This window comes from Dryobates pubescens, chromosome 4 (assembly GCF_014839835.1).
Source record: "Dryobates pubescens isolate bDryPub1 chromosome 4, bDryPub1.pri, whole genome shotgun sequence".
NCBI classification, from domain to species: Eukaryota; Metazoa; Chordata; class Aves; order Piciformes; family Picidae; genus Dryobates; species Dryobates pubescens.
The window spans coordinates 30,062,977-30,090,241 of NC_071615.1; the positions used below are offsets into that span (position 1 = coordinate 30,062,977).

General features: G+C 39.8%; 1 protein-coding gene across 5 annotated transcripts in view; it reads right to left on the minus strand.

The window, feature by feature from the left end:
* Positions 1 to 27,265, minus strand: part of SUGCT (succinyl-CoA:glutarate-CoA transferase) — a 484,791-nt gene that overhangs the window by 427,927 nt on the left and 29,599 nt on the right. For all 5 annotated transcript variants that reach the window (XM_054161377.1, XM_054161379.1, XM_054161378.1 and 2 more), the window contains exons 7-8: positions 20,667 to 20,758; positions 9,319 to 9,462 (exon numbers count right to left, since the gene is read on the minus strand). In XM_054161377.1, coding sequence (XP_054017352.1) covers positions 9,319 to 9,462; positions 20,667 to 20,758 — 236 coding nt within the window. The remainder of the gene's footprint in view (positions 1 to 9,318; positions 9,463 to 20,666; positions 20,759 to 27,265) is intronic.

Consider the following 27,265-nt stretch of genomic DNA (forward strand, 5'->3'; position numbering starts at 1 on the left):
GAGTAGATTGAGGAGTATCAGAGACTGGGAGAGAGAGAGACTACCAGATCATACCATAGCTTGCCTGGGACAGGCACAGCAGGCAGACAGGACCAGTGGTTAGAAACCTGCTACACCACTTAGACACACACAAGTCTATGGGGCCACCCAACGGTACTGAAGGAGCTGGCAGAAACACTCACCAAGTCATTCTCCATCATTTACCAGCAGTCCTGGCTAACTGGGGAGGTCCCAGCTGACTGGAGGCTAGCAAATGTGATACCCATCTACAAGAAAGGCAGCAAAAAAAAGCTCTGGAGAACTACAGACCTGTCAGTATGAATTCAGTGCTAGGGAAGATAATGGAGCAGATCCCAGAGGGGATGCAATGCTGGATCTGATGGTTACTAATGTAAGCAAGCTCATCAGAGAAGTCAAAATTACAGGCAGCCTGGGCAACAGCAATCACACACTGGTGGAGTTCACAGTCCTGAGGGATATAGGTCAGGTGAAGACTAATGTCAGGACACACAAATGTTCAACACTGCCAAGTTCCTACACCTCCGTCAGAACAATCCTCAGCTCTGGTGAGGCTGCACCTTGACTACTGGGCTCAGTTTTGGGCCTCTCACTACAAGAAGGACGTTGACATGCTGGAACTTAGCCAAATGGGTGCAATAAAGCTGGTGAAGGGTCTGGAGAACAGGTCTCATGAGCAGCTGAGGTAGCTGGGGTTATTCAGTCTAGAAAAAAGAAGGCTGAGGGAACACCTTATCACTGCCTACAGCTGCCAAAAAGGAGGTTGTAGCAAGGTGGGGATTGGTCTCTTCTCCCAAGTAACAAGTTATAGAAGTGGAAATGGCCTCAGCTTGTGCCAGGGACGGTTTAGCTTGGACACTTTAAAAAGCATGTAGCTGAAAGACATGGTTTAATGGTGTCCTAGCAGTGCTGGGTTAACAGCTGATGATCTTAAAGGTCTTTTATAACCTAAATTACTCTGTTCTTTTCTGAAAACAGTAGCTATATTTGACAGCTGAGAATGGAAAGCACAAAACATACAAATGAAATCCAGGCAAACAGATTTGGCTCATATAAAAATTAATTACCTGTGAGGACAGGCATCAGAATAACTATAGCAATTTCTCTTTATTATTGGTACCAGGGTAGTATCCAGAGGCTCCAGTTTGGATGCTGCATACACTTCATGAGGGTTTCTATTGTTCTATTTAATCAGCAATAATGATGCTTTTACATGGAAAGCTGCCAGCATCCAAGAGCTGTATTAAGGCACTTTTCACTTTTGATCTTGTGATTAGAAACAGTGCCATTTACAATGAAAATACGCATACACCTAACCATTTACAACACTCCTCCTTTTGCCTTCATATTTATCAGCATTAATACATGCACGGAAAAAATACCCTTGCACAGAAAAACAAAGCCCGAGCATGTTTGCTCCTGACAATTTCTTTTTCATCCTATACATGGAGAATTGTCCCTCCACAAAAATAATGATGATTTCAACAGTTTGTGCTGCAGCCCTGCAAGCAGGCATATTTTTAGATTTGTTTTATTTGATACATAGGGAGACACAAGCAGAAACAAGCCAGGTTCATTTGATTGAGTGAGATATGTGTGCATATTACATCCCTATTATCACAGCCAAATTTCCTCTGGCTATAGCTACTATAGTCCTACTACAGAACAGGACTGCCATTAGTTTTAACACTGAGGGATCTCTGGACATTGCCATGAAGCACTTCACTTACATGCTACTGCACTACACAAGAAACAAACTCATGAAATTGAATGAAATGTTTGAAATAGGAATGTTTCACCATGCACAAGACTGTATTTCTGTGTCTCTGCACCCACTATTCAGCTGTCCACACTTTTTGAACACTTTAATGCTTCGGACAACGTAGATGTGGACCATCTACAAAACTGTTGAACCGCCTACAAGTCAGAGAAACCTGGTCCAAAGACCTATTTGATTTGAAAAATAAATGAGTTAGTATTACCAATGAGTCTGGAGTCAAAATACGGCACTTCTGCCCGATAATGAATTTTGAATAATGACAATAAATTTGCAAATGAGTCTCTGAGGAAAGAAGTTTTTCCTTAACTGATCTACAAAAATATTTAAATAGCACCACAATCCTGTAGAGTAAGATCAAACCTGCTTTTTCATTTTAAAATAATTTCACATAATTTTTTATCAGAGGAATCTTGTACTACAGATATTTAATACAAAGAAGGCAAAGCATTTTTACATGGAGAAAAAGTCATGACAGAGGAACTCCATCAGACCAAAAAGAATTCATTAGTCCAGATTTGTTCCGGCATCATCCTTTACTTCATCTTCTTTATAGAGAAATTCCAGTCAGAGCTGTCTGAGGTGATCAAACCAAGCAGTGTCAAAACCTTGGCTAGTGTTCCATTGGCATACCCAAAAATTACATACTTGTTACAGTTTATTGGCTTTCCAGGGGTTCAACAGCACATAGAAATCAGCTGTTTTGCTAACTTAAAATTTTCCATGACATAAAATTGAAACCTCTTCCACCTTCCTTGCTATTCACATAAATAAATATCACATAAGGTGTTGAATGGCCCTCTCCAAATTCAACCAATTTATAGAATGACATCTGAAGGATTCCCTGCGTTTTAAAGCTTTTGGAGTATGCTAAAGTACTTACTCTATTAGATGCTTAAATCATTCCAGTTTCTTTTGAACTACACAGGTTATCCTTCTCCCAGTACTTAGCATAATCACAAAATAAGATCTGCTGGTAATAAACCACACCAAACATCTCGATTCCATTTCCAGAATTACTCCCCTATTTAAAGGTCATCTAAATGATGAACTTATTAAAGAAATGTCTTCCTTAGTCTTTAAACAATCTTGCCTCCCCATTCCAGACAGATATGTTATTTTTCCTATGTGTTAAAGGAGCATATTGTTCCTATCTTTTTTCCTGTCATCTAATTGATGACAGGGGTAGCTCAAACACAGGAATCACAGAATGCTTTGGGTTGGAAGGTCATCCAGCCAAACCACCCCACAGCCAGCAAATCTTCTCCAACTACAGCAGGCTGCCCAAAGCCTGCCCACCCAATGCAGAACATTTTCAGGCACAGGGCATCCACCACCTCTCTGGGCAACCTAGGCCAAGTCTCACCACTCCCAGTCCAAAAAACCTCCTTCTATGCAGCCTGAATCTTCCCTCTTTTAGTTTAAAAACATCACCCCTTGTGCTGTCACAACAGGCCCTGCTAAAAACAATTGTCCCCACAAACCACAGGCTAAAGTGAGCTTCAGTTGCTGCAGGACTGGTGGTGAAGTAAATCATCATCAGTTCCTTTCATGGAAGTTGGTTTCTCTGCTAAAAGAAGATGCATCTGGTCCATGTGTGTATCATGGTTCTCATCGCAGTTCTGAGACAGAGGATGAACAACTCCTTGGCTAAATCTTCTCCCTTCACTCTACCATTCTCTCTGACAGCTCCTTCAGGTCTTTTTCTGCATAGGATGGTTTTATTTGCTCTGTGCAAACACAATGCTGTATGTGTTTATATACATAGACACAGCTCACCTGGATCTCCTCTGCTGACTTGCAATTACAGCAACTTAAAAAACCCAACAAAACACCCAGAAAGTCCACTCCTTACAGCTATTAACCGAAACACATTCATCCAAGCAGTGGACCACCTCAAAATTAACCTGCAGCCCTTGGACTTCATTCCTTTAGCACAGGAACAATAGTAAAAAGACCAAAAGGTACAGAATTGACTACCAGATAGCAGCTAAAAGAGCAATTCCCTCGCAATGTGGGTGTATGTTCTGCTTACAGTGTTAAATAAAAAAGCCATTAAATAAATCCAAGATCCAGTTGGAGTATGATCTACCAATGACTTTTTGCATAACTAATCGTTAGAAATCACAACACACATTCCGCAGAGACCAATATTAAATTGAGTTACTCTCATGTTAGTATGGTCTTCTGCTCTATTCAATAAAATTCTAGCTACTTAAAACCCCGAGGGATAAGTTCTGTTCTTAGTTATACTGATGTCCTCAATGGAAATTATCAAGAATAGTAGCCAAGAAAAGTGTTTAGTGCACAGTTTATATTTAAAGAAATGTTCACATTAGTTCGTATGTTATTATCTTTCCGTATCAGAGCCATGCAACGAAAAAGGCACCGTCTCCGTACAGTGCACACACGGGTTTTTATCATGACGGAGATTAAGAATACAATGTTTTGCAAAGACGATGCTTTATAAGCTTGTAAAAAAGAACAGCTTATTCAAACCATCCCCAAAAATCACCAGCAGCAATGGCCTCTAAAAAAACACAGATTTTCTTGCTGCATGCTGTCAACTTGCAACTCTTAGCAAGCAGAGAAGAAAAAAGTCAAGACACCTGAATAGTATGTGAATCCCAAGATTGGTATTTCTCGTACAACTTACTGCTCAGGGGTTCTGTGACGCCATATAAATCCTACAGGCAGTATGTAATTGTTACCAGTTTCACCTGTGCTCAGATATTTGCAAAATATGTGTCACCAAAGCCCTGAATAGTAAGCACTAAAATCAACTTAAGTAGATAAGCCTTAAGAGCAATCATCTTGGGAAAAGTGATGCAGAAAGAAAAACTAGAGTTTCTAAATATCACCCTCATCTGAGTAAACTAACTGCCAAACTAAAGCAGAAAAACAAACAAACAAACAAAAAAAAATACAGCAAATAATTTCTATCAGTTTGCTAGGTTTTTCTACGGTCACCTCAAAATTTTGCAAAGATTAAGGAGTTTGCTATGTTAAATGCAAATTAAGCATAGTAATAAGAAGCAGAGAAGTGCCTGATGGACAATTTTATAATACAAACAATATTAATTACATTATCCTGTCTGGGGAATCTGGGGGGAAAAATTACAGTCCAAAATTGCAGAAATGTTAAATGTAAAATACTTCTTACAGATTTTCAACCTAAGAGAAACCAACTCGTTACAGTATTTGTTGGAGCCTGGTTGCAATTAAATACAGGAAGGATATTAAAACTTCCAAGAGATTTTTTTTTTTTTTAAGCCACAACAGAAGAAAAGGCACAATTGCATAATTGGAACCAAATCCAAAACCCACTTCCTTCTTATTTACTAGCGTCATCTAAAGGACACTAGATGCTGAAAGGTCTGGAGCTGACAACTGTAAATCATCTAAAAGCAAAAAATTTCAAAGGAATTTTATGACATGGGTTAAAAGTGTATAGATGAGAGATATAGAAAGTAAGTGCTCACTGCAAAACCACATCCTAGCTCTCACTATATCTCTCTTGTCAATAAAATAACTCTATTTTGTGGTAGGGAAAGAAATCATCTGTGGTAGTAATACACTGCTATAAAGGTATAGGGCAAAAGTGGCTTATACACAGAATTTGAAAAATGTCTTTTTAAGATACTCTAAAAATAACATTTCTTTACAGAACAGGATTTCACTTACTGCATTCTACACAGACCAGTTAATACTAAACAAACTTGCCAGTGGGATATTTCTTTAAACAGATTCAGATCATTCTTTTTGGCAGCTGAACTCAGTTCAATGCTCTTTGTCATTAGCATATCCGTGCAGGAAATTAATATCAAAAGCATCCTCCAGCCCTGCCCCCCCAAGCCCCCCCCCAAAAAAAAAAAATTTAAAAAAAAAAATCCTCTTGCATTCCTGCAAGATCTGCAGAAAAGTGGAATAGAAAAGTGAAAGCATAGCCATAGATGGATATATTGTGACCTTCCACAATATCTGAAGGGGGCCCACAAGAAAGCTGGTGAGTGACTTTTTAGGGTGTTGGGTAATGATAGGACATGGGGGAATGGATCCAAGCTAGAGAAGGGTAGATTTAGATTAGATGTTAGGAAGAAGTTGTTCCCCATGAGGGTGGTGAGACACTGGAACAGGTTGCCCAGGGAGGTGGTGGGAGCCCCATTCCTGGGTATTTTTAAAGCCAGGCTGGATATGGCTCTGAGCAACCTGATCTAGTGGACGCTGTCCAGGCCCATTGCACAGGGGTTGGAACTGGATGATCCTTGGAGTCACTTCCAACCCTGACAATTCTATGATTCTGTGATATACATGCTAGGGCTTTGGTTATAAAATAGACCAAGTGGATTTCAGGAATTTCTACTTATGTAACTGCTTTAAAACCCCTAAGTCATCAGTGCTGCAGAGTGAAGACTTCTGTATAGGCCAGCTTCACAATTCTCAGTCTAGATGAAGGGATAGACAAAAGGTGCAAAGCAGGATGCTGTATTAGCTCAGTGCATGAAATACTGACAAGAGCCAAGTTTCACACAGAACCCTGCTGATGTCACACTACTGACAGGACAGTTCAGTAACTTTTCTTTTACATGGAGAAAATAGATTCTTTTTTTTCCCTACTAAAAATTACTACACTCCAGTGAAAATCACACTGAAGGAAAAGTTACTGTGAGGCATCTATCTGACCTAGTTCCAACCATTAATCAACTGCAACAAGAACCTAACAAACTAAAAGCCTATAACTTAAGGTTTCTTATTGTTTTGGCAGCATCCATGAGAGACTTCAAAAGGTCATTCTTTGTAAATATTCATCACATGAGGAAGAGTTACTTTTAGCTATCACAGCTTGGTATGCAAAACCATAATCCCTCTGAAAGCATGGATCTTTCCAGAACCCGATCATATCACAGTAATTGTCTTTCCCTTTACAAAAAATAAATGACCAACAGAAATAGTGCAAAGGCAAGGTCTTGTCTTAGATCTTTTAGATTTATGCTATACTCTTAGTACACTCACCCTTAAAGACTTAAAAGTAACCACCAGTCTTGCAAAAAGAAAGAAAACAAGCCAGGAAAACCAGACGTTCTCAGACAGACTCAGTTGTCAGTTACCTTTTTTCTTCATTTTAACACATTTTTTTCAAATGGGATTTATCATGTGGGATTATTTTTAGTACCCCCATCACCTTTTTTTTTTTTCTGTTCCATCTTAATAAATGTTCTCTTTACAGTCTTGGGCCAGCACCCTAAAGTTGATTTGGACTGAAACAACAGGATTATCTAAAACCAAACACCACATATCATGCTTTGTTCACTAACACCTATCCAAACCTTCATTCCCTTTCTTGTATATGTGAGTGGCCTAAAGGATGATGATGTGGAACTTCAGATGGAAATTCTGCAAGATGAGAACACTTTTGCACACAGCCAAACCTCGAATGGGCTGCCCAGGGAGGTGGTGGAGTCACCATCATTGGAGGTGTTCAGGAGGAGACTTGAGGGGGTGCTTGGTGCCATGGTTTAGTTGATTAGGTGGGTTGGATTGGTTGATAGGTTGGACGCGATGATCTTGAAGGTCTCTTCCAGCCTGGTCTGGTCTATTCTATTCTATTCTATCCTATTCTATTCTATTCTAACCAAGGAAAATGTTTCTAAAGACAGATGAGATAAAAATTTGAAATAAGAGAGTTACAGCAACTCGTTTTACTTCAGCATTTGACAAAGCATAAAATAATAAATCAAGAGGGCTCCATTTAAAGAAAGCCAAAAACCAGTAGAACAAGGAACCAAAAACTAACAGAGTAACTCTGGAAATTAATATAAATTACCAGAAGTTCATTCAATAAGATTAGAAATGAGGATGATCAAGCAGAAGCTGCCACATCAAACACCACTATACCTTAAACGAAACAAAAAAAATAATAAGCCACATATAACCAAAATAATTAATGAGACTATAACATACATTTTTAATATTTTTCTAAATGGCTGGTTAATTTTTTTAAATGGGCATAGTATTTACAAATATACATTAAGTGTGTGAAAAGTTCTTCAGATATTGTCCTTACAGACATTTCTGAAACAAAACACAAAAAAATTCTTTGTTGATTTAAGCAAGGGCTCCCCCTCCTTTCCAGATCTAATTTCAGTAGGCACAGTAGGCAGTAGGCACTAAAACAAGAGCAGCCTCAACCATTACTCTCTGTCATTATTATCATACAACAACAGAGGAGGGAAGGAACTTCTGGAGTCACCTTGTCCAACCTCCTGCTCACAGCAGGGCAAACATATTGCACAATGGGCACCTTATCATCTCTCAAATGTACTGACAGGCATAATGTAAAGAAAAATACAGTTGAATAGAAGTAAAAATATTGGAGCACTGTAGTAGCTTTGATTACTACTAGATACAGTTTGGATGTATGTTTTAAGACATACACAAAAATTACTATGCACCACATAGCCAGTTGCTAACAGCAGGTATCTACATGCACAAGATAACAGAAGATCCAACCATATGCAAGTCATACCAACATCACTTTCTTTTTGTGAATTATAAATCACTGCACCAAAAGTGCTTACATGTTCAAAGACAATGTAAAGTTCTCATTCTTCGTGGTATATGTTATGCCTTTCACAATCAAAACACCTTTGGTGAGATTTCTCTTTAATGTGTCATGAGAAAATGGTGCATCATCAAGATTACTTTTATTCTGTTGTTCCCAGAGCCAAAAGGTAGACCTCCTGGATTACATTACTTTAACATATGGGTAATGCTTGATTTCTCTGGGTAACTGCACAAGTCATTTAGTCACTTTTGGTAGCAATATTACTCGGTGTCCAGGCCTCCCTTCCAACAGTGGTTTCACCATTTATACTTGCCTATCTTAAATTATCTACTACAACTGTTATTTAGAAGCTCAGGTATTATATGAACTTTTATTAACCCATGTTTTCAGAGAACGTGGAGATCGTTTGTTAAAGGTGAAATCCAAACACAACACAGTAGTAAATATAATCATGCATATAAAATGCTCACTACCAGAGTGGCAGAATAAAGAAACTGTCACTAATGCTATTATCATCACAGAATATTAGGGGTTTCAAGGGACTTCCAGAGATCGAGCCCAACCCCTCTGCCAAAGCAGGATCACCTAAGGCAGGCCACACATCCAGGCAGGTTTTGAATATCTCCAGAGGAGACTCTACCTCCTCTCTGAGCAGCCTGTTCCAGTGCTCTGTCACCCTCAGCAAAAAGAATTTTCTCCTTGTGTTGAAGTAGAACCTCCTGTGTTCTAGCTTGTATTCATTGTTCCTTGTCCTGTCACTGCGCACCACAGAAAAGAGACTGGCATCTTCATCTTGACACCTACCTCTTATATATTTACAGGCAGTAAGATCCCCTCTCAGCCTTCTCTTCTCAAGAGAAGAGTTGTTAGTTGTACTAGCTAATTTGCATTAATGTCACAATGGCTTTCTTACATCCAAATAGCTACACAAGTAAAAGCAATTTTTTAAAACTCCTACCTGAGATGACAAGAGGTTGCAGTCAATGTGCAGTCCTTTCCCTGTCTTGTACCTCTGAAGTAAACCAGCCATAATTGCTCCATGTGTATACAATCCGGTAGCAAGATCTGTCATGGCTACTCCTGGTCTAACTGGCTCACTACCCTAAAGAAATAGAAGCAAACAAAACAAGACAAACATAATGTAACAAAACAAAACAGAGAAGAGAGAGAAAAAAAGGATAAAACAATCAGAGGCAAAACATTACTTTATGTTACAGTACATTCTATACAAGACTCATCTGAGAAAGCGTTTACATATTTCTGCACTCCAACCAATAAGAAATAAAGAGTATCTTTGAGCAAATTGAAGTATAAAAACTACCACTAAAAACCAGACATTCTTGCAGCACCTACACAATACTGTAACTACGTGATGCAGCAGACTGCAAAGTATAAATGATTTATTATGCTATTTTTTGGCTTAGTAACATAACACTTCAACTCATCAGTGCAAAGAGTAAAGAAGTACTGTTAGAGGCAAGAGAACATGGTGAATGCTGAATTTCATTACTCCTAAAAGTCAAAGGTCTAAATGATTTCTACAGTATGCTGACATGGTTGCATGGTTTAACACCAGACTTGGTAGAATTAGATAATGGCAGGACTTGATGATGCTAAAGGTCTTTTCCAACCAAAATAACTATACGATTCATGACTGTTTGAAAGGCAGTAGCATATTGCTTTGCTCTTTTCACTCTTTGTATTTTTCCCCGTTCGGCTCTGGCCCTCCTCCAGCCAAATCTCAGATTTGTATATTCAGTATACACACTCCAGGCTTCTATTAGGAAAACAAAACCAACTTTGTTTACACATGTACACAATACATATGGAAATACATGCGGCTCCTTGACCTTCTGACCAATAATCACTAGAAAATTGTTGGTTCAAATACCTTCTTTCGGTACATCATCATCCATTTTTCCAACATCAAGAGAAGAACCTTCATTTTACATCATGTGTTTCAGAAATTCCCTAATTAGAATAGAATAGAATGTTGGCATCTAACACAGCCCCTCTGCAATTAATGGCAAAACAAACTTCTAATTTCAGTCAAAGTAGGTTTTTACCACAGGAACTTAGAAGTTCTTCTTTTGAGGTGTTCTCCCATTTCCCACTTCGGAAATTTTAAGGTCAGGTGCTCAGATTCTGACAGCAATTGCTTGCCCTGAACACAAACACCAGAGCAAAGCTAACAGGACTGTTCCAGTTTCAGCCCATCATAAGCCAACCTAAAATTAGAAGAATTGATAAATAATAACTGTTTGCCAAAGTTCCCATAAGTGCTTTTAAACTAATCTCACATAAACCCTTCTATGACTCTGTAGTCTATGATGTACAAACTACACATCCTTAAGGTGAACACTGCTCTAGAAAGTACTATTTTTCGAAGATTCTAAGAGAATCTAAGAGAATTTCTCCTTTGTCCATACTTTACACTTAGCTTCTCAATAGAATGAACAACTCAAATATTCCACCCATTTGCCGCTCTTTGTATCCAGCGCTGGGCAAAAAACAGGAAAGGAAGTTCTTTATTTTCATACACATAAGGCTACTGAGAACACTAAATGAGCACGGGAAGGCTTTTTGCTTTTCAGAGCTACCACTGAGAAATACAACTGAAGAAAAAAACAACTCTCCCTTATTACCTGATGTAAGTTCTCAGTTTGTGAAATTGGTCTTTCCTCATTACAGCCAAGATCTTGGGATGAGAAATCAAAAAGACTTAAGATTTTACAAATATATGTGGGGAAAAAAATCATATTCTGAAAAACTGCCCTCCCACTGTTTTCAAAGCATCATTAATTTCACCCTTGATGGAGAAAACTACACTTTGAAGACATGATTTTTAAGCCTTGATTCCAGCACTTTCCTCAAGCACTAAACTACCTAATGATTTAAAAGCAAGCATTTTAGTAAAAATGCTCAGTAAAAAGTTCACTTTCATTTCTAAAAGTGCTCTCACAATTTCCTTTTATAGAACACTTCTATGTACTACTAGCACTATACTTTACTAGCACTACGCTTTACTATTTTTTCACATATTAGTTTTACTTCACCCCAACATGCCACAAACTATAATACTGCAGCAGTCCACACAATTTCTATTCTTCCCCAGTCTTTCTGCTAAGATCCATGAACAGATGACATTTTTCAACCTTTAATCAGGCTCTAATGTCCACCTGGGCCATAAACCGGCCTTTCTGAGACAAGATGCATAACTGTATGTACTGTGAAATGGGTTCATTCAGGTTTTAATCTCTACCCTATAGAAGGCGGCACAGGATAAAGCCACACACACACATCCTTTAGATGGAGCTTCCCACAACACAGCACTACTCTTCCCTGAGTAAAGTAAGGATCTGTACAGCAGATTTTATTCAAAGAAATTATTTTAAATGTAACAAACATCATCAGGACCACCCCAGCCAGCCCAAAGGTATGTTACTATTTTGGCAGAAGGACAAAATGTAGCCCTAATCAGGGCTTTAAGTAAAGCTGCCATCCAGTCTCCAGGGCTCAGCTGAATTCTAATCAGGGACAGCACCAGGACATGCTCTTTGCTGGTTTGAAAAGATGAAGATTCACTCCAGTAGAACACTGCACACTGTTCAATTTTACCACCAATTCACACTTTTATTTCTAATTTTTGCTGTTTGCTATATTCCTTGCAATTTGTCAACACGTTCTGGCCCAGAGACGTAATTTCTGCTCCTAAACTTACATCTGCAATATAAAAATTATCCATTAAAATGGAATTTGTTCTGAAGTGACATGCTTAATAAAAGCATTCTATGTTCAGGAGTCTTTACAGATGGGAAAGAGCTGCTGAAACTAATATGAACCAGCAATGGCTCCAGTTTTCAACAGCTGAGCTATATACCATGCATACTCTTCTGTTGCAGCTCATTTGGGTTTAAAGCTGAAGAACTGCCCTTCTAGTAGCACAGATTTTGCTGTCCTGTGGTCCATAAAACAAAACTGTTTCAAGAAAGAATGCATCAACAAAGATACTCTGAATAATGAAAATTGCACCTAATAGTCCTCATGGAGAGGGAAGCCAAAGTGCTTTTTATTTAATTAATTTCAAGTTATTGCCTAAATGAGTCACAGAAATTTTCAAAGGGATACTCATCTGGCACTGATGTATCTGAATCTATTAAGCAAAAGCTTTCTGTTCATCAAATATGAAACTTGAATGTGGTATTTAACCCAGAAATATCTATAAACTATGTCATCCAGGGCAATAAAAGCGTCATCAGGGTAAACTTTGTCCTTTTAGGCGATTTTTAATTTATGTAAAGAAAAACTGACTATGGCCTTGTGGCCGTTTGACACTGTGCCTTTAAGAAAGAGGCACACTGGCAACTACTTTCATTCAAAATAAGCTCGTGGGTAGAGATTTATACAAAACAGATTCCCCACTACTGCTTGTACATTTTTATAAACACACTAAAATTTCAAATTTCACAGGTGTCATACAGTTCTAATCCAGAGGTATTCAAGGACATGTGTAAGAGCCTGAATTCTGAAAAGGTTTCTGCACAAATAGAATTAACCAGGTTGGAAAAGACCTTTGAGATCATAGAGTCCAACCTATCATCCAACACTATCTATCAACTAAACCCCATCCAGTCTCTTCCTAAACACCTCCAGTGATGGTGACTCCACCACCTCCCTGGGCAGCCCATTCCAATGGCCAATCACTCTTTCTATGAAGAACTTCTTTCTAACATCCAGCCTAAAATATGTTGCAAGATAGAATTCTACCGCACACTGCATGAGTTAGGCTTTGTACAATCAGCAAAAAACCCCACTAGCACAAGTACATTTGTTTATGCCTGTGACTTTGCTATATTACAGAAGTTACAGCTTGATTTCAAGGTTCAGAGCTTTGCTCAGAAGCATTTCAAAGAAGTCAGCACTACGTCACTTCATTAACAACTATTTTCTAGGAAGGAAAAAAATAGCAAGTCATTCAGAACTCCTTAACATAGTAATCTATCAACATCTTTCAAAAAATCAAGACTTGTAAAGCATATGATCTGGACTCTGTGCCAGATGTGATATTATTTTGTCCTCTAAACTGATTGCAGGGTCAGACAGCAGAGATCAGGCTCGGAGATCAGTCTACAATATCAGCACCCAGAACTGAACCATCCCACAGCGGTCAAGCAGCAGTGCTCAGCAGACAGTGTCTTCCCCCCCGCCCCCTGAAGCCAGGACACACTTAGAGAGAGGAGCCCCCCTCACCAAGCCAGCTGCTCTCACAAAACAGGTGGACAAGGCATGGGCAGAGCCACAGCCTCAGCAAGCTCTTAAAATGCCTCAGGAGCACAGGGATTGCAACCTGTCGTGGACATTGGACTACTACCCACTACTCCCCACACAGGTGGGGAGGAAGCTGCATCCTGTAGTCCAAGAAGAATGAAAAGAGACTTGAAGAACTTGAGATGTTTGGTGAAAGTCTGGGGCACAAGTTATTTTCTCTTCCCTCCTTCCAGTTGCAGGTGATGACATAGGATGGAATAGAAGGATCCACTCTGTGAATACTGGTGCTACAGGCAGGGTTTTGGTTTCTTTGATCATGGATGGTTTTGTAAGACACCAGGCTTGATGGTAGTAAGTAGGAAAGGCTTACTTTGCAGGGGGAAAAGGGTTCTAGGACAAGAATTAGCAGGGCTCATTCACAGAGCTTTAAACTAGATTTAAAGGATGCTGGGGTTGTAGCAAGGTTTGCACCACTGGGGCATTGTTGTAGTATTGGGCTCAGCGTGCTCAGCTTACTCCCTGAAATGCCTGCAACCCAATGCAAGCAGCATGGCAAATAGACAGGAGGAGTTAGAAATCTATGCATGGTCAAGGGGTTATGATCTGATGGCTATTACAGAGACATGGTGGGACAGCTGGCACAACTAAAATGTGGTCAAGGATGGGTCTGCCCTTTTTAGGAAAGATGGGTCAACAAGGCAAGGTGGTGGAGCTACTTTTTATGTGAGAGAGCAACTGGAATGTATTGAGTTCTGTCCAGGGGCAGATAAGGATCAAGTTGAGAGCTTTTAAGTGAGAATTAAGGGGCAGGCCAGCATGGATGATACCGTTGTGGGTGGCTATGACAAACCACCTGATTAGGATGAAGAAGCTGATGATGCCTTCTACAGGCAGCTGACAGCAGGCTTGCAATTACAAGCTCTGGTTCTCATGGAGGATTTTAACTACCCAAGTATTTGTTGGAAGGCATATTCATCCAGCCATTTACAGTCCAGCAGGTTCCTCCAGTGGACTCATGATACCTTCTTGATGAAAACAGTGGAGCATTGATGGATCTCACACTCACTAACAAAGAGGATAATTCTTTTAGTATATGAATACCATGTTAATAATTGAAGGTTTAATAATTCAAGGTCTAATAAAAGAAAAACAGCAGGGAAAACTAAGAAGTTGTGACTCAGTTCCAATTACTTCAGATGCAGCTTTTACTCCTTCATAGGCAGCTAGAATCTCTTTCTCTGTTGGAGTATAATTTGCCTCCAAGCCTCTGTAGCCTTGACTCCTGAAAGTAAGAGGACATCCACATATCTCACCTGGAGCTCTTTGCCACAAGCACCAGGTTGGACAATTGTCACTTGCAGCCGTGTACAAAATGTTCTTAATGTCTGGACCAGTTCAGACAGGTCCCAGACCCATTGCCTGGACTACTTCTTGGTTTACCTGGTCAAAGGCTGCTTGTTGCTCAGGACCCCACTGGAAACTGTTTCTCTTTTGAGTCACATCATACAGAGGTTTCACAATCTGACTGTATCCAGGAATGTGCAGTCTACAAAATCCCACTATCCCCAAGAAACGTAGAGTTTCTTTCTTGTTCATGGGATTTGCCACGGTAGAGACACTGTTTACCACATCCACTGGAATGTGATGGTGACCATCCTGCCACTGCACTCCCAGAAACTGGATCTCTCTGGCAGGTCCTTTCACTTTGTCTCATGAGCTTAATGGTGAAACCTGCTTTCAAGAGAATTGAAATTTTGTTATCTCTCTCAAAGACTTCTTCAGCAGTTTTACCCCAGACGATGGTATCGTCAATGAACTGGATGTGTTCTGGAGCACCACCTTTCTCCAGAGCACTGTGGATCACTGCATGACAGATACTTGAACTGTGAATCCAGCCTTGAGGCAATCTGTGAAATGTGTATTGTACACCTCTCCAGGTAAAGGCAAACTGAGGCCTGCATTCCTCTGCTATGGGAATAGAGAAGAAAGCATTAGCAATGTCTATGGTAGCATACCATTTGGCCTCTTTGGATTCCAGCTCATATTGGAGTTCCATCATGTTTGGTACTGCTGCACTCATACGTGGAATTACTTCATTCAGGGCACAGAAGTCAACTGTCAGACGCCAGTCTCCATTCTGCTTTCGCACAGGCCACACTGGACTGGTGAAAGGTGAATGAGTTTTGCTGACAACATTTTGATTTTCCAGCTGAGAATCAGATTCTGAATGGGCACCAAAGAGTCAGGGTTGGTTCTGCATTTTCTGTGATGCACAGTTTGAGAAGCAACCGGCAACTTTATATCCTCTATCTCATGTTGTCCCACAGCTGCAGATTTATCTGAAAGCTCAGGTCTAATTGACAACTTCAATTTTCCTCCTTCAATTTCTACAGTTGCTACTCCAAAAGCCCTTTTGTAACCCTTAGGGTCTTTGAAACACCATTCTCTCAGAAAATCAGTTCCCAAAATACAAGGTGCATAAGGTCCTGTCACAACAGTATGTTTCTTCCACTCTACCAGATAAACTTATGTCAACTTGTATCTTAGTCAACTCTTGAGATCCACCAGTGACTCGCAGAAGAGTTATAGGTTCTGATCCCTGATAATTTGATGGTATTATGGTGCACTGAGCTCCTGTGTCAACCAAGGCCCTGTACTCCTGAAATTTTGAAGTGCCAGGCCACTGAGTGTACACATCCCAATAGATGTGTAGATTCTGTTGTCTCCTTCTCCTCCCCCTGGTGGGAGGCAGGACACCCCTAATTATGGGGAATACATCCGCAAGTGCAGTTAGCACAGCGTCTAGTATCAGAGTTGGAATCACCGTTGAAGCTATTGCAGTTATTCTGGGAAACTGAGGAAGTAAGAGCTACCCTTCTGGTATTGCTACCTTGGGCTCTGCCACTCTGCAGTTCCCTTAATCTCCTGAAAAGATCAGAAGCTGGTTGACCATCCCATCTGTTCATATTCTCACCAAAGTGATCACACAGAGTTACCCAAATACTCCCATGTGATTGCCTCTGTTGTCTACTTTAGTTTGACCTGCTTTGGAATGGCCTCCTTGGAGGACATCTATTTCTAACAGCTGAAACTTGTATCCATCTGGAAGAAAATGAATTGGAATTATCTCCCTGTGCCAATTTGGATATGGAGGTTTTAAATTCCTTCTTCAGCTCTTTCATGCAATTCTCAATTTTTCCAGACAGAGTTTCAACGGCTGAAACCAAAGAAACACATGTGAGACTATCCTCCAACTGTCTCATTTGGTCAGTGAAATGGCCAACAGTAGGAGGCATTCCCCCATAATTTCTTGCCGCAACTCTTCTTGCCAGAATAGTAGCATAATTAGGAGGAGCAAGTTTGATGAGCTTTTTGGCAAGATTTGTTCCCACAAGAATTTCATCAGGATTCAGAGTACCATGGGCTCCATACATCACTCTCTCAAGCGCGTAATTCCCTCATCCATGGTATTCCAAGGCTTAGGGTTCCATAGAAGCTCATCTCTGGATGGGTACCTCGTAAGAGCTGCCAGTAGAAGGCATGTCCACAGAGAAACCTTACCAAGACACCTGCCTAGATGTCTATCTATTCCACTATCTTTTGAGAGGGTTCCAAACTGAGACGGTGACTTGTCCCCCACTACTAAAGCAGGTGCACCTGTATCATAACATCTTCCTAAGCAGATCAGAATTGGCTCATTCTCTCCTCTAACAATCTTTTCTCACATGCCTAATTTCCTGTCTGGAAGCGTTAGTTGTCTGATGTCATCTTGATGTCCATCATCTTTATCAGTTTCTTCCTCTTGAGGCTGTGCCCATAATCCTGAAGATACTCTCTGTAGGACCTCTTTAAGTCCAGAAGCACCTCCATTAGCTCCTGACTTACCAGAACCTATATCCTGTCCTGCATCTCCCCTATCCACTGATGGTCTTGGTAATTCAGCTGTATCTTTAAGGCAAACTTTCTCTCCATCTTCAGAAAGACCCTTTTTAACTGAAGGTCCCTGACCAGCAGAGGGACCCTGCTGGTCTTGCTGATCCTCTGCCTCTATATCTGCCTTGCATCTGCCCCTTTTATCCAATTAACTGGAACTGTATTTGAATTTACAGCAGACTTTGCAGAAGCAGAAGGTATTTGCAAGGAAATAGCATCAGTGGGTGGGCTTTGGGACCCAGCACCTGCTGCAGAACTCACTCCTGCTCCTACAGGTAGAAGCGATTTTGCTTCATTAATGGCTGCCGGTGGAACCACAGCCACCATCTTAGCTGCTGGCGTTGCCAATGTGGCCGCCATCTTATGTACTGGCTCTGCTGTTGTGGGCTGTGTCCGCCCCTCTGCTGGCTGAATGCCAGAACTGCTGCCATCCTCACTCAAAGCTGCTTTCCCATTAACTCCTGTTTGCCTGTTTCCCTCTGTTTGTCCTGTCTCTGTATCTTCGTCACTAGAATTTTCTGCATTTGAGTTAGAACTAGCCCTACGATGTCTGTGTCTGCTGCGTCTAAAAGCAGAACACCTACTTGCTGCACATCTCTCTCAGTACAGAGCCATTAACAAGAACACAACTATTATCACCAATAGCAGATTCACACATCGCAAATAAACCACTTTTGGATCCCAGCTGCTTACATAGCTCTCAGCTACAGGAATGCTGAATTCATGTATTTCTGTGGGAACTGTTACAGTCACATCAAATCTTTAAAGCCAAAGAAATCCTAAGCAGTGGTCATAGAGCATTTTCAGCTTGTATTTAAACCAAAGGAACCGTTTATATGCCAAATATAAATGTCCAGTTCTGGGCTCCTCAGTTTAGGAAGGAGGTTGACTTGCTGGAGCGTGTCCAGAGAAGGGCAACAAAGTTGGTGAGGGGCTTGGAACACAAGCCCTATGAGGAGAGGCTGAGGGAGCTGGGGTTGCTTAGCCTGGAGAAGAGGAGACTCAGGGCTGACCTTATTGCTGTCTACAACTACCTGAAGGGGGACTGTAGTCAGGCAGAGGTTAGTCTCTTCTCCCAGGCAACCAGTACCAGAACAAGAGGACACAGTCTCAGGCTGCACCAGGGGAGGTTTAGGCTGGAGGTTAGGAGGAAGTTTTACATAGAGAGAGTGATTGCCCATTGGAATGGGCTGCCCGAGGAGGTGGTGGGGTCGCCGTCGCTGGGGGTGTTCAGGGCGAGGCTTGACAGGATGCTTGGTTGCATGGTTTAGTTGATTAGGTGGTGTTGGATGGTAGGTTGGACACTATGATCTTGAAGGTCTCTTCCAACCTGGTCTATTCTATTCTATTCTATTCTATTCTATTCTAAATATCTTCCCAGCTTATCTAACATCAGAGCTACACACCATCTATATAAAATCACCATCAGAGCAGAATATATCAAATGCTACAACCCCCAAAACAGATTCATTTTGCTTCCTTAATCTGAGCAGGAATTAATCAATCAAGCAATTGCCCCACGTTGAATAGGCACCAATTATTTTTTGTAATGTAGTGGGTTGAAGTTTCCCCCCAACATTAACTTTGCCAGACCAACTCAGTTAGAAGCCAATGAAGCCGTATTTACAAGCAAAATCTACTCTCTGTGATGGAATGCAAAGAATATGCACAAAATAGACAGTATTTACAATATTATACAGATATTTACAATTAGCAGACAACATGACCCCACCCCAGTCAAGAGACCAGGGAAGCCATTCCACTTCCCCCCCACACCCCACCCCTCTGTCCCAAGGGAAAGAGGAGCGGAGAGAGAAGCAGTGGGGTAGACTTAGCCAAGGCCAGCCAAATCACATAGATTATCTGTCCCAAGCAAAGCAAAAACAACCAAGATCAGAAGAGAAAAGGAGAATTGTTATGGTACAGCTCCTCTCATTCTACTTATTTACCCAATGAATTTGTTTAGAATAATCTTTTGTTTTCCTTTTTACACCCAATAGTGATTTATTTATATTTTTCTACTTTTTCTGCTCAAAATCTGTAACTGAATTTTAAAGGCATAGCCTAAAACCACCACATGAGAGCACAGAATTGTAGAATCACTAAGGCTGGAAAACATCTTTAAGATCATTGAGTCCAACTGTAATCCAACTACCATGACACTAAACCATGTCATGAAGCACCACATCTACACACCTCTTGAACAACATCAGGGATAGCAGCTCCACCAGGGAGTGGACATCACTTGATGAACTTCTTGTTTATCTAGAGTACACAAGTGTCACACTCCAAAGATCTGCGTTACGGCTCACAGAGTATCAAGAGCACCACAGAAGACTGTCTAGAGTTTATGATGCATAGAACAGACTTGTAACACTATCACAGTGAGGATGTGACTTTCAGAGACAACATTCCCTGCTTCTGCAGGTGCTTGAAGACAACTTAAGTAAACACCTAGCTGACCAGCATTTTTCTGAGACAAAGACACACTTTCTATGTATGCCTGGAATCTAAACATTAAACTACTATATAATGCCTCCTGCATTACCACAGCTACCAAAGATTTTAGGTATCAGTGGGAGTAGCATCACATAGAGCTTTTCCAGAACCAGTAATGGCATCTCTCTACTTATTTTCAAGCAGGACAATTTAAAAGACCATTTGTCAGCATTATCTGGATGGCCTCACAATTTCCTCTTTCAAAGCAGAAGCATCAGTATGGAAGTACAGGTGAGACTTCCCACACACCATCCAGATTTTCCATCAGCCAGGTGTCAACAATGTGCCTGTTACAGCTCTTGAAGTGACTACAAGTAGCCAGTAATGGGTTAGCATAAATTGTCAATTTATTCACAGGAGATTTAGGATAGATACCATATTTCTTCCATTTTCTGTTTCTTGGACATTGGCTTTGAGAGCTTGGGTAAGATACCTGAAGGACATAAGCGGTTTAATTTTCTTAGGTTCTTAGAGATAAGACTTCTTATTGGACACCAGGAGGGCACGCATAACAGCTGTGTTAGCACAGGCTAACTTACTCCATGCAACATCAAGCTTTAGTATACAGCACAAAGACTATTAAAAAATGCAAGTTGAGCACAATACCTCATGCCCTGTGATATGCAGGAGACCAGAAACAGCAGCTGCAATGGAGTCATATCCACCTCTCTGAACCTTGGGACCGGTCTGACCATAACCTAAACCAGAAAGAGAACAATTAGTAATGCATTCAAGGGCAAGTACAACTGAAACAATTCTGTAATTCCATGCTTCTATGATAAACAAATATTACTGTTTTAGTACCAAAAGGAATCAATTGGTATTTAACGAATGCTATTGTATTCTATTTACTTCTGGACATTTTTAAGAGCAAATTGTTGGATTTATCCTGTGTGGGCTGGTGAGGTGTTTGACACTAATTCTAGGCACATTCCTGGCCCTGCTATGTGTCATTCACTTTGGATATAATTCCTTTAATTTTCTGGGTCAGCTGAGGTGGGATTCAAATGTCACTTCAGAGTCTTTATCGGATCTCAGCACCTCCAGGCCTTCAACTGCTGGCCATAAGGACCTATACTGCCTGTGTTGTATCTCCACTCTGCCATGAAGATATTTTGATGCTAAATGATACTAAATTCATGACATCATGGTTTAGATGCATAAATTGTTCTCATCTTCTTTATTCCACAACTAAAAAGAATTACCTTCAAAATATAATATTGCTTACAACAGAGGGAAAGGCTGGCCCTTCAGCAAGTACAAGGTGTTTGCCAAGAGTTAGCAACAATGAAATGCAAAATACAACAAACATTAATGGAACTAAATAAACACAGTCTTCTTCAGCTATAGAATTAACAGCTGTAGCCAGAAGGATGCTGCCAATTTTCTCTGCTTTAAAATCACCACATTCTTCCAATAACCAGCACAAAATCTTCCAGCTGAGTAGGTCTTTCAGGATCAGCTGAAGAGGTTACAAATCCAGATATCAACTGTTTCCCTGCCAGGGAATTCCCTGCCTGTCAATCACAGCATAACCTAATAATTCAGGGCTGCAATTGGAGGCAGTTAATGTACCAGGCCTGTACAATGCAATGACATTATGTGGTCAAAGAGCCAAGCTTGGATTTCTTTTCTGGAACCAGCAACCATCAACACAGAGGGGAGAAGTCAACATGGAAGGAGCAATATGTTTGGTTGCTATTATTAGAACTAACAGAAACTGTCAGAATCGTGAAGCATATTTAAGAGTCTCTCCTCTTCCTCCTTCAAGACACAGCAAATTCAAAAGCTATTATCATGCTTTCTTCCTTCATGTATGTCTAAAAGAAATCCCCTAATCATAGGAGTAAGCAGAGGATATTTGTCACAGACAAGATTTTGGTTTGGCTGCTACTTTTCAAGCAATGTTTCTGTATTACTCTTAGCTATGAAGACAGCGTTAAAATAACATACACTGCAAGACAAAACTTCCAGTCTCCTAAATTTCTTTTAATTATTCTCCTGGAATAATCTCCTATATATAAAAAGTCTGTTTGCCAGGCATGACAGTCAAAGCACTAGCTTTGCTCATTACAGCACGCAAAAATCACTACTTATTGGGGTAACCTTCCTCCGGTCCTCCACCAGGATCAACACTGTTTTGTACAAAATTTATAAGTGACTTCTAATGTCTAGTGAAAGAAAATAATATTCATTCCAAACTGAAGTTAAAGCACTCTGTTACTTCAACTATTTAGTAAATCGTTCCAAGCAAAACAATATCCACTAGCCACACCGATTTCCCCATTATACCTATCTTAACTACCTCATATTTTTCTAGACATATCAGATCCACATTATGCAAATTTAAGAAGGAACTCAACCTATGCATACTGTGTCACAAGGAATATCAGGATACATCTACCAGCACACTGCCTTTGCCAGTGTAGGCTCAAAACAAACATTGCACAAGGAAGGACTCAACGCTTTCCTTATGGTCAAATCTGTATCTTATTGACTTCACTGCTTACAAGAGAAAGGAAAAAAACATAACCTATGGTTTAGCCATTTTTATTAGAAATCATGCCTGCGAACCGCTGACTGTGAGACCCTAAAGAGCAACTGGTGACATTTCCTGTCATATTCACACACTGAAGTTTACAGAAAATAAGTGGGTTTGTTTTCAAACATAACTGTACTAGTAAACAAAACATGGTGGATTCACCCAAAATGCTCTGTAGGGCTCTAACTAGGCATATACCGCTCTCCACTGGAACAAACGGCAGCATTAAAACCATTTAAATGTGTGGGGCCACTTCAAAAACAGAATCTTGCTCAATAAAAAAAAATAAAATAAAATTACTCAAAACAACTTTAATTGAATAGTGAAAAGCATATTGAAGTAAGTGAGAAATTATGTACTGGCCTCAATTACTAACAAAGAAAAGACATCTCAACACATCTGCTCACACAAATGTTTTCATAAAGAGAAAACATCTGAAAATTAAGCATTTAACATGTAGATGGAAGAACTATAAACTGCTTTGCAATGCTCTTCTGGTAAGGACAAACATCCATGCCTCAAACACCATATTCAGGAAAGGTGACAGACAACAAGTCATGTATTTTTCTAGTGGCATTTTAGAAATACAATTTTAAAAGCCCTTTTCACACATTGTAACAGCCTGGTTCCAAAACAAAACTCAGTATTTAATGGCTTTCTGGTTAAAATTAGAGGTTCTGAGAAGTGTTTAATTGGTTTCCACAGGTCACAACAGATTAGGAAAAAAAATACTTAAGTCTGCTTTTGATCTGAATTCTGCATTGAAAAGGGGGGACAAAAATCTGTTGTCATAGAAAATGGTTTGCCCCAGGCACTGTAGACATGTCAAATACCCAGGAGAAGCAGCAATCATCTAACTATAAGAGTTAAGTGACAAATAGTTATTTCTAATAATGAAAGACCTCATTACCCAGACTAAAAAAATCTAAGGTTAAGCAGCATTGTTCCAGTAAACTGCACAGGTGAATGGAGCAATGCAGTGCAATGTTTGAGAAACAAAGAGCTTGAAGGAGAGCACAAAATTGCATTCAGAAAATGTTCAACCTGGCACAGAGAACTTACTGTAACTGTAATGTATACACAGACATATATATGTGTGTGTATATAAAAATACATAAAATAACTTCTTAAAGATACCAAAAAATGCCACTCCAAGTCTGTTTGCCCAAATACCCTATGTTGTCTCCCACTCAAATTCAGCATGCAGAAGCATAGATTTGCAGTTCCACCCACTTAGCCCTAAATAGGTTCCTGTTTAGTATGATGTAGTTTAGATACAGCAGAAAATACAAGCCCTCCTGAATATAGACAAAACTGATTTTACAGCCATGGTCTCTGAAGCGGAAACAAAGCAACTGATGACACGATTGCGCTGAATTGCCCTCTAGTGGAGCTTGCCTCCTTAGGCTGCCCTCAGTATTTAGTCTCTCCCAGCAGAGAATTTGTTTCAGTCCCTTAAGTCCAGTGAATATATTTTTATTTGGAAGAATGTATTTTGGAGAAGAAACAAAACAATTTCAAAGTTAATTTAATTTTAAAAGTTTCCTAAATCATTTCAGGTGCAGAAGGAGCTGCAGAGATGTCAAATCTCATGTAAAGCTTTTGTGTAAAATAGAATCTAGAAAGGCCAAAGAAAGGTACATCCCATCTAAATCCCCTCTTGGCTCCCAAAATGCCTGCTCTACACCTTGCATTAGGAAGACACAATTTATTCTGATGCCTGACACATCCTCATGTACCTAGATATCAAAACCACTGGAAGTATGAGCTGCTTTGCCCTGCGAAATATACATCAATTTTGCAATCAAACTGGGTACAAGACACAAAAATCCCCAACAAGATTTCAAAATGCCTCCCAAAAATTGTTGCTGTCAAGGCATTATTTAATCTTCACAGTAAGTAAAACTCTAGCTGTCCACTAAAGGACTATTTGCTTATGTAGCATAGTCACATGTAAACCTTCTTGTTCCTGTCCTGAAACTGCAGCCAAGTTCATGTTCTGCTTAAGAAAGTGAAGCTTTATTGTCTTTAACTTTATGTGAGCAGACAAGTTAAGTGGATATGAGGCAAGTACAAAAGAACAAGTTGCACTGCCTGCTTTGACTTCAAGGGAAACAAGGGGCTTTATGGTAGGCATTAACAAAGTGCATGCCACAGATTTCCAGCAGCAGTCCCATATCCCTCACCATTTCCACCAGCTACACTGTATCCTTACCTCAGACAAGAATGGAGAAAGTGACCTTACTGCCTACAAGTTGCACCCTCTGTTTTTCAGAGCTCTCCAAATGGTTAAAGATGAATTTGCAGCTCAAAATTTTTGAAAGAATATTCTTAGTTAACATGATCTCCACTATTTACTTTTGTTAGTCTGCAGCATAACAAACAATGACATATTGAAAATGAAGCGTGCTTAATGTGACATTAAAAAAGGGTGTATCTCTGTTCCTCTGGAGGAATATGACAAATTTTCATTAAAAAAAGGCAGCTAATATGGAACAGTACATCTCACAGCTCTTCTGAAAAAGCCACCAGTTGTTTGATGGTCAAGTCTGATAGAGAGGACCAAGAGAAGACTCAAGATGCCTAGGAAATGTTTATCTAGCAAAACTGAATGATGATAGTGTCAAGATAAACAGTAAATTATAATGGTACTAAGGTACTCATCACTAGCTGGGGACAATACAGAAGTAACTGTGCAAGACAGTAACTACAATTGCTTGAAATAAATATATTTTCTCTAAATCTTGGCAATATATACCCATTGCAGTTAAAACCATGAGTGAGACTGCTGCTGTTATTCAATTAAATTATATCATTATTAATATTACACAATTTCTGACAAAGGGAACATCTGAAAGCATTTCCTTCCCTAGATTTTTCTAGTTGTATCAGAGAGGCCTAGAAAAACAAAGACACTCTGCAATGGGAAATAAATCTCAGCTGCTTTTCCAGGGCCAGTGTGACATTCCTGCTCTGATTAGAGGAGGCCAATTAGTCCAAAAACACAGAAGTCAGCTCCAACAGCAAAGCTAATAATTTCTGTGCTTAGTGTACAAGTGCCATGTGATGGCACTCAAGCTTTGGAACATAGCACAGGAAAAATGATAATATTTGCAGCCATCATATGGGATGAAAGTTTGGGAAAAAATAACATGTCATAACAAACTACTGCTAGTTTATCCACTTGAAAATGGTCAATATATTTATCACATAAGAGAGACACACTTTGCTTTGGAATCTACCCTAAATGATTCTGTTCTGAGAGACAGAACTAAATATTATGAAGTGAGAAAGGTCAGGCTGAAGATCAGGAAAAATGTAGTAACAGTAAAAGCTGTTAGACTGCACAAAAGTGTTGTTAGTGAAGTTGCCAAATGCCAGATGCTCAAAAATGCTAGCTAAAATTGTTTTCAAAAAGAACCCTGTTAGAAAACAGAGTAATGTGTCTTTCCAGGTTTAGCTTTATAATACCGTGTCAGCTACAACATAGCTTTGTTTCATTTTTGCCAGATGACAGTGGGATTTTTAGCTACAGTTATGGCAGACATTCTTCATACATTTTAAGAAAGCAGGCAAACCAAATAAACAACTTTGTCCCAGACTAAGTTCCATCTGCCTGCAGATCCTGCGCTATTCCAAGGCATGTACTGAACACACATTTGGACATCCCATTTCCCTGCTAGGAGTCACCCACGATACGATGACAGGCCTCCTAACACATGTACAAAACCAACTTAGTTCAGCTAGGAGCTGCCTCAAAGCAGCTGGGATAAACAGACACCCAAGTGTTGCAATACCATCACTTAGAAGACAATCACTCTAAGACTAACATTTTCATAGAGGTTACCTTAAAGTCACTCGGGATTTTTACTAAAGTTAAGGAAAATACTTCTGCATTTCTCAGGCTGTTGCACAATGGATTTGTATTTGATGAAGTTTAACACTTTCCCCAGGATAGTGGGTCACAAATACAGTTGGCACCTTCCACAAAATAACAGAGAAATAAGAGTATCTTTAAAAATTACTGAAAGCATAAGGATTGGAAGGGAGACAAAAGAACTCAGGCAACACCTGAAACCTTACTCTCATCAATAAAATTTGCTTTCTAGCTAATGGTGGCCCTGTAATTAACTACTACAGAAGAGTCTGAAAATGATTTTGTGTCATAAAAAGAAAGGTCAGCATTTTTCATTATGACCTTTGTCCAAAATATTGGAATCACATGGTAGAGAAAACCAAAAGTCATTATTTCTGCACTTCTTCATGATTTGATAGCATGATAAAACTTTATAAGACCAAATATAAAACACATTGTACTAAAAGGAGAGGAAAAACCAACACGGAGACATGCTGTCAACACAGACCAACTCCCTGTAGCTCAATTCCCACATGACAAATGACTTTATAAAGTCAGCCTGTATAGGATACTCTGAGCAAAACACAGAAAAATATGTTCAACATAGGCATTTCTACAAATAGGGACTAAACATTGTCACAAATTCAATCCAGATAGACGGCTATCCCTACTGAATAACAAATTAATGAGAAACACCTTTTGACTTGTTCTATTGCCAAAAGAAAACATTCAATTAAAGACAGCTTACATCTTTACTTAATAAAGATTAATGAAACAAGCAGAAGAACATAAGCAGTTCTCTGTGAT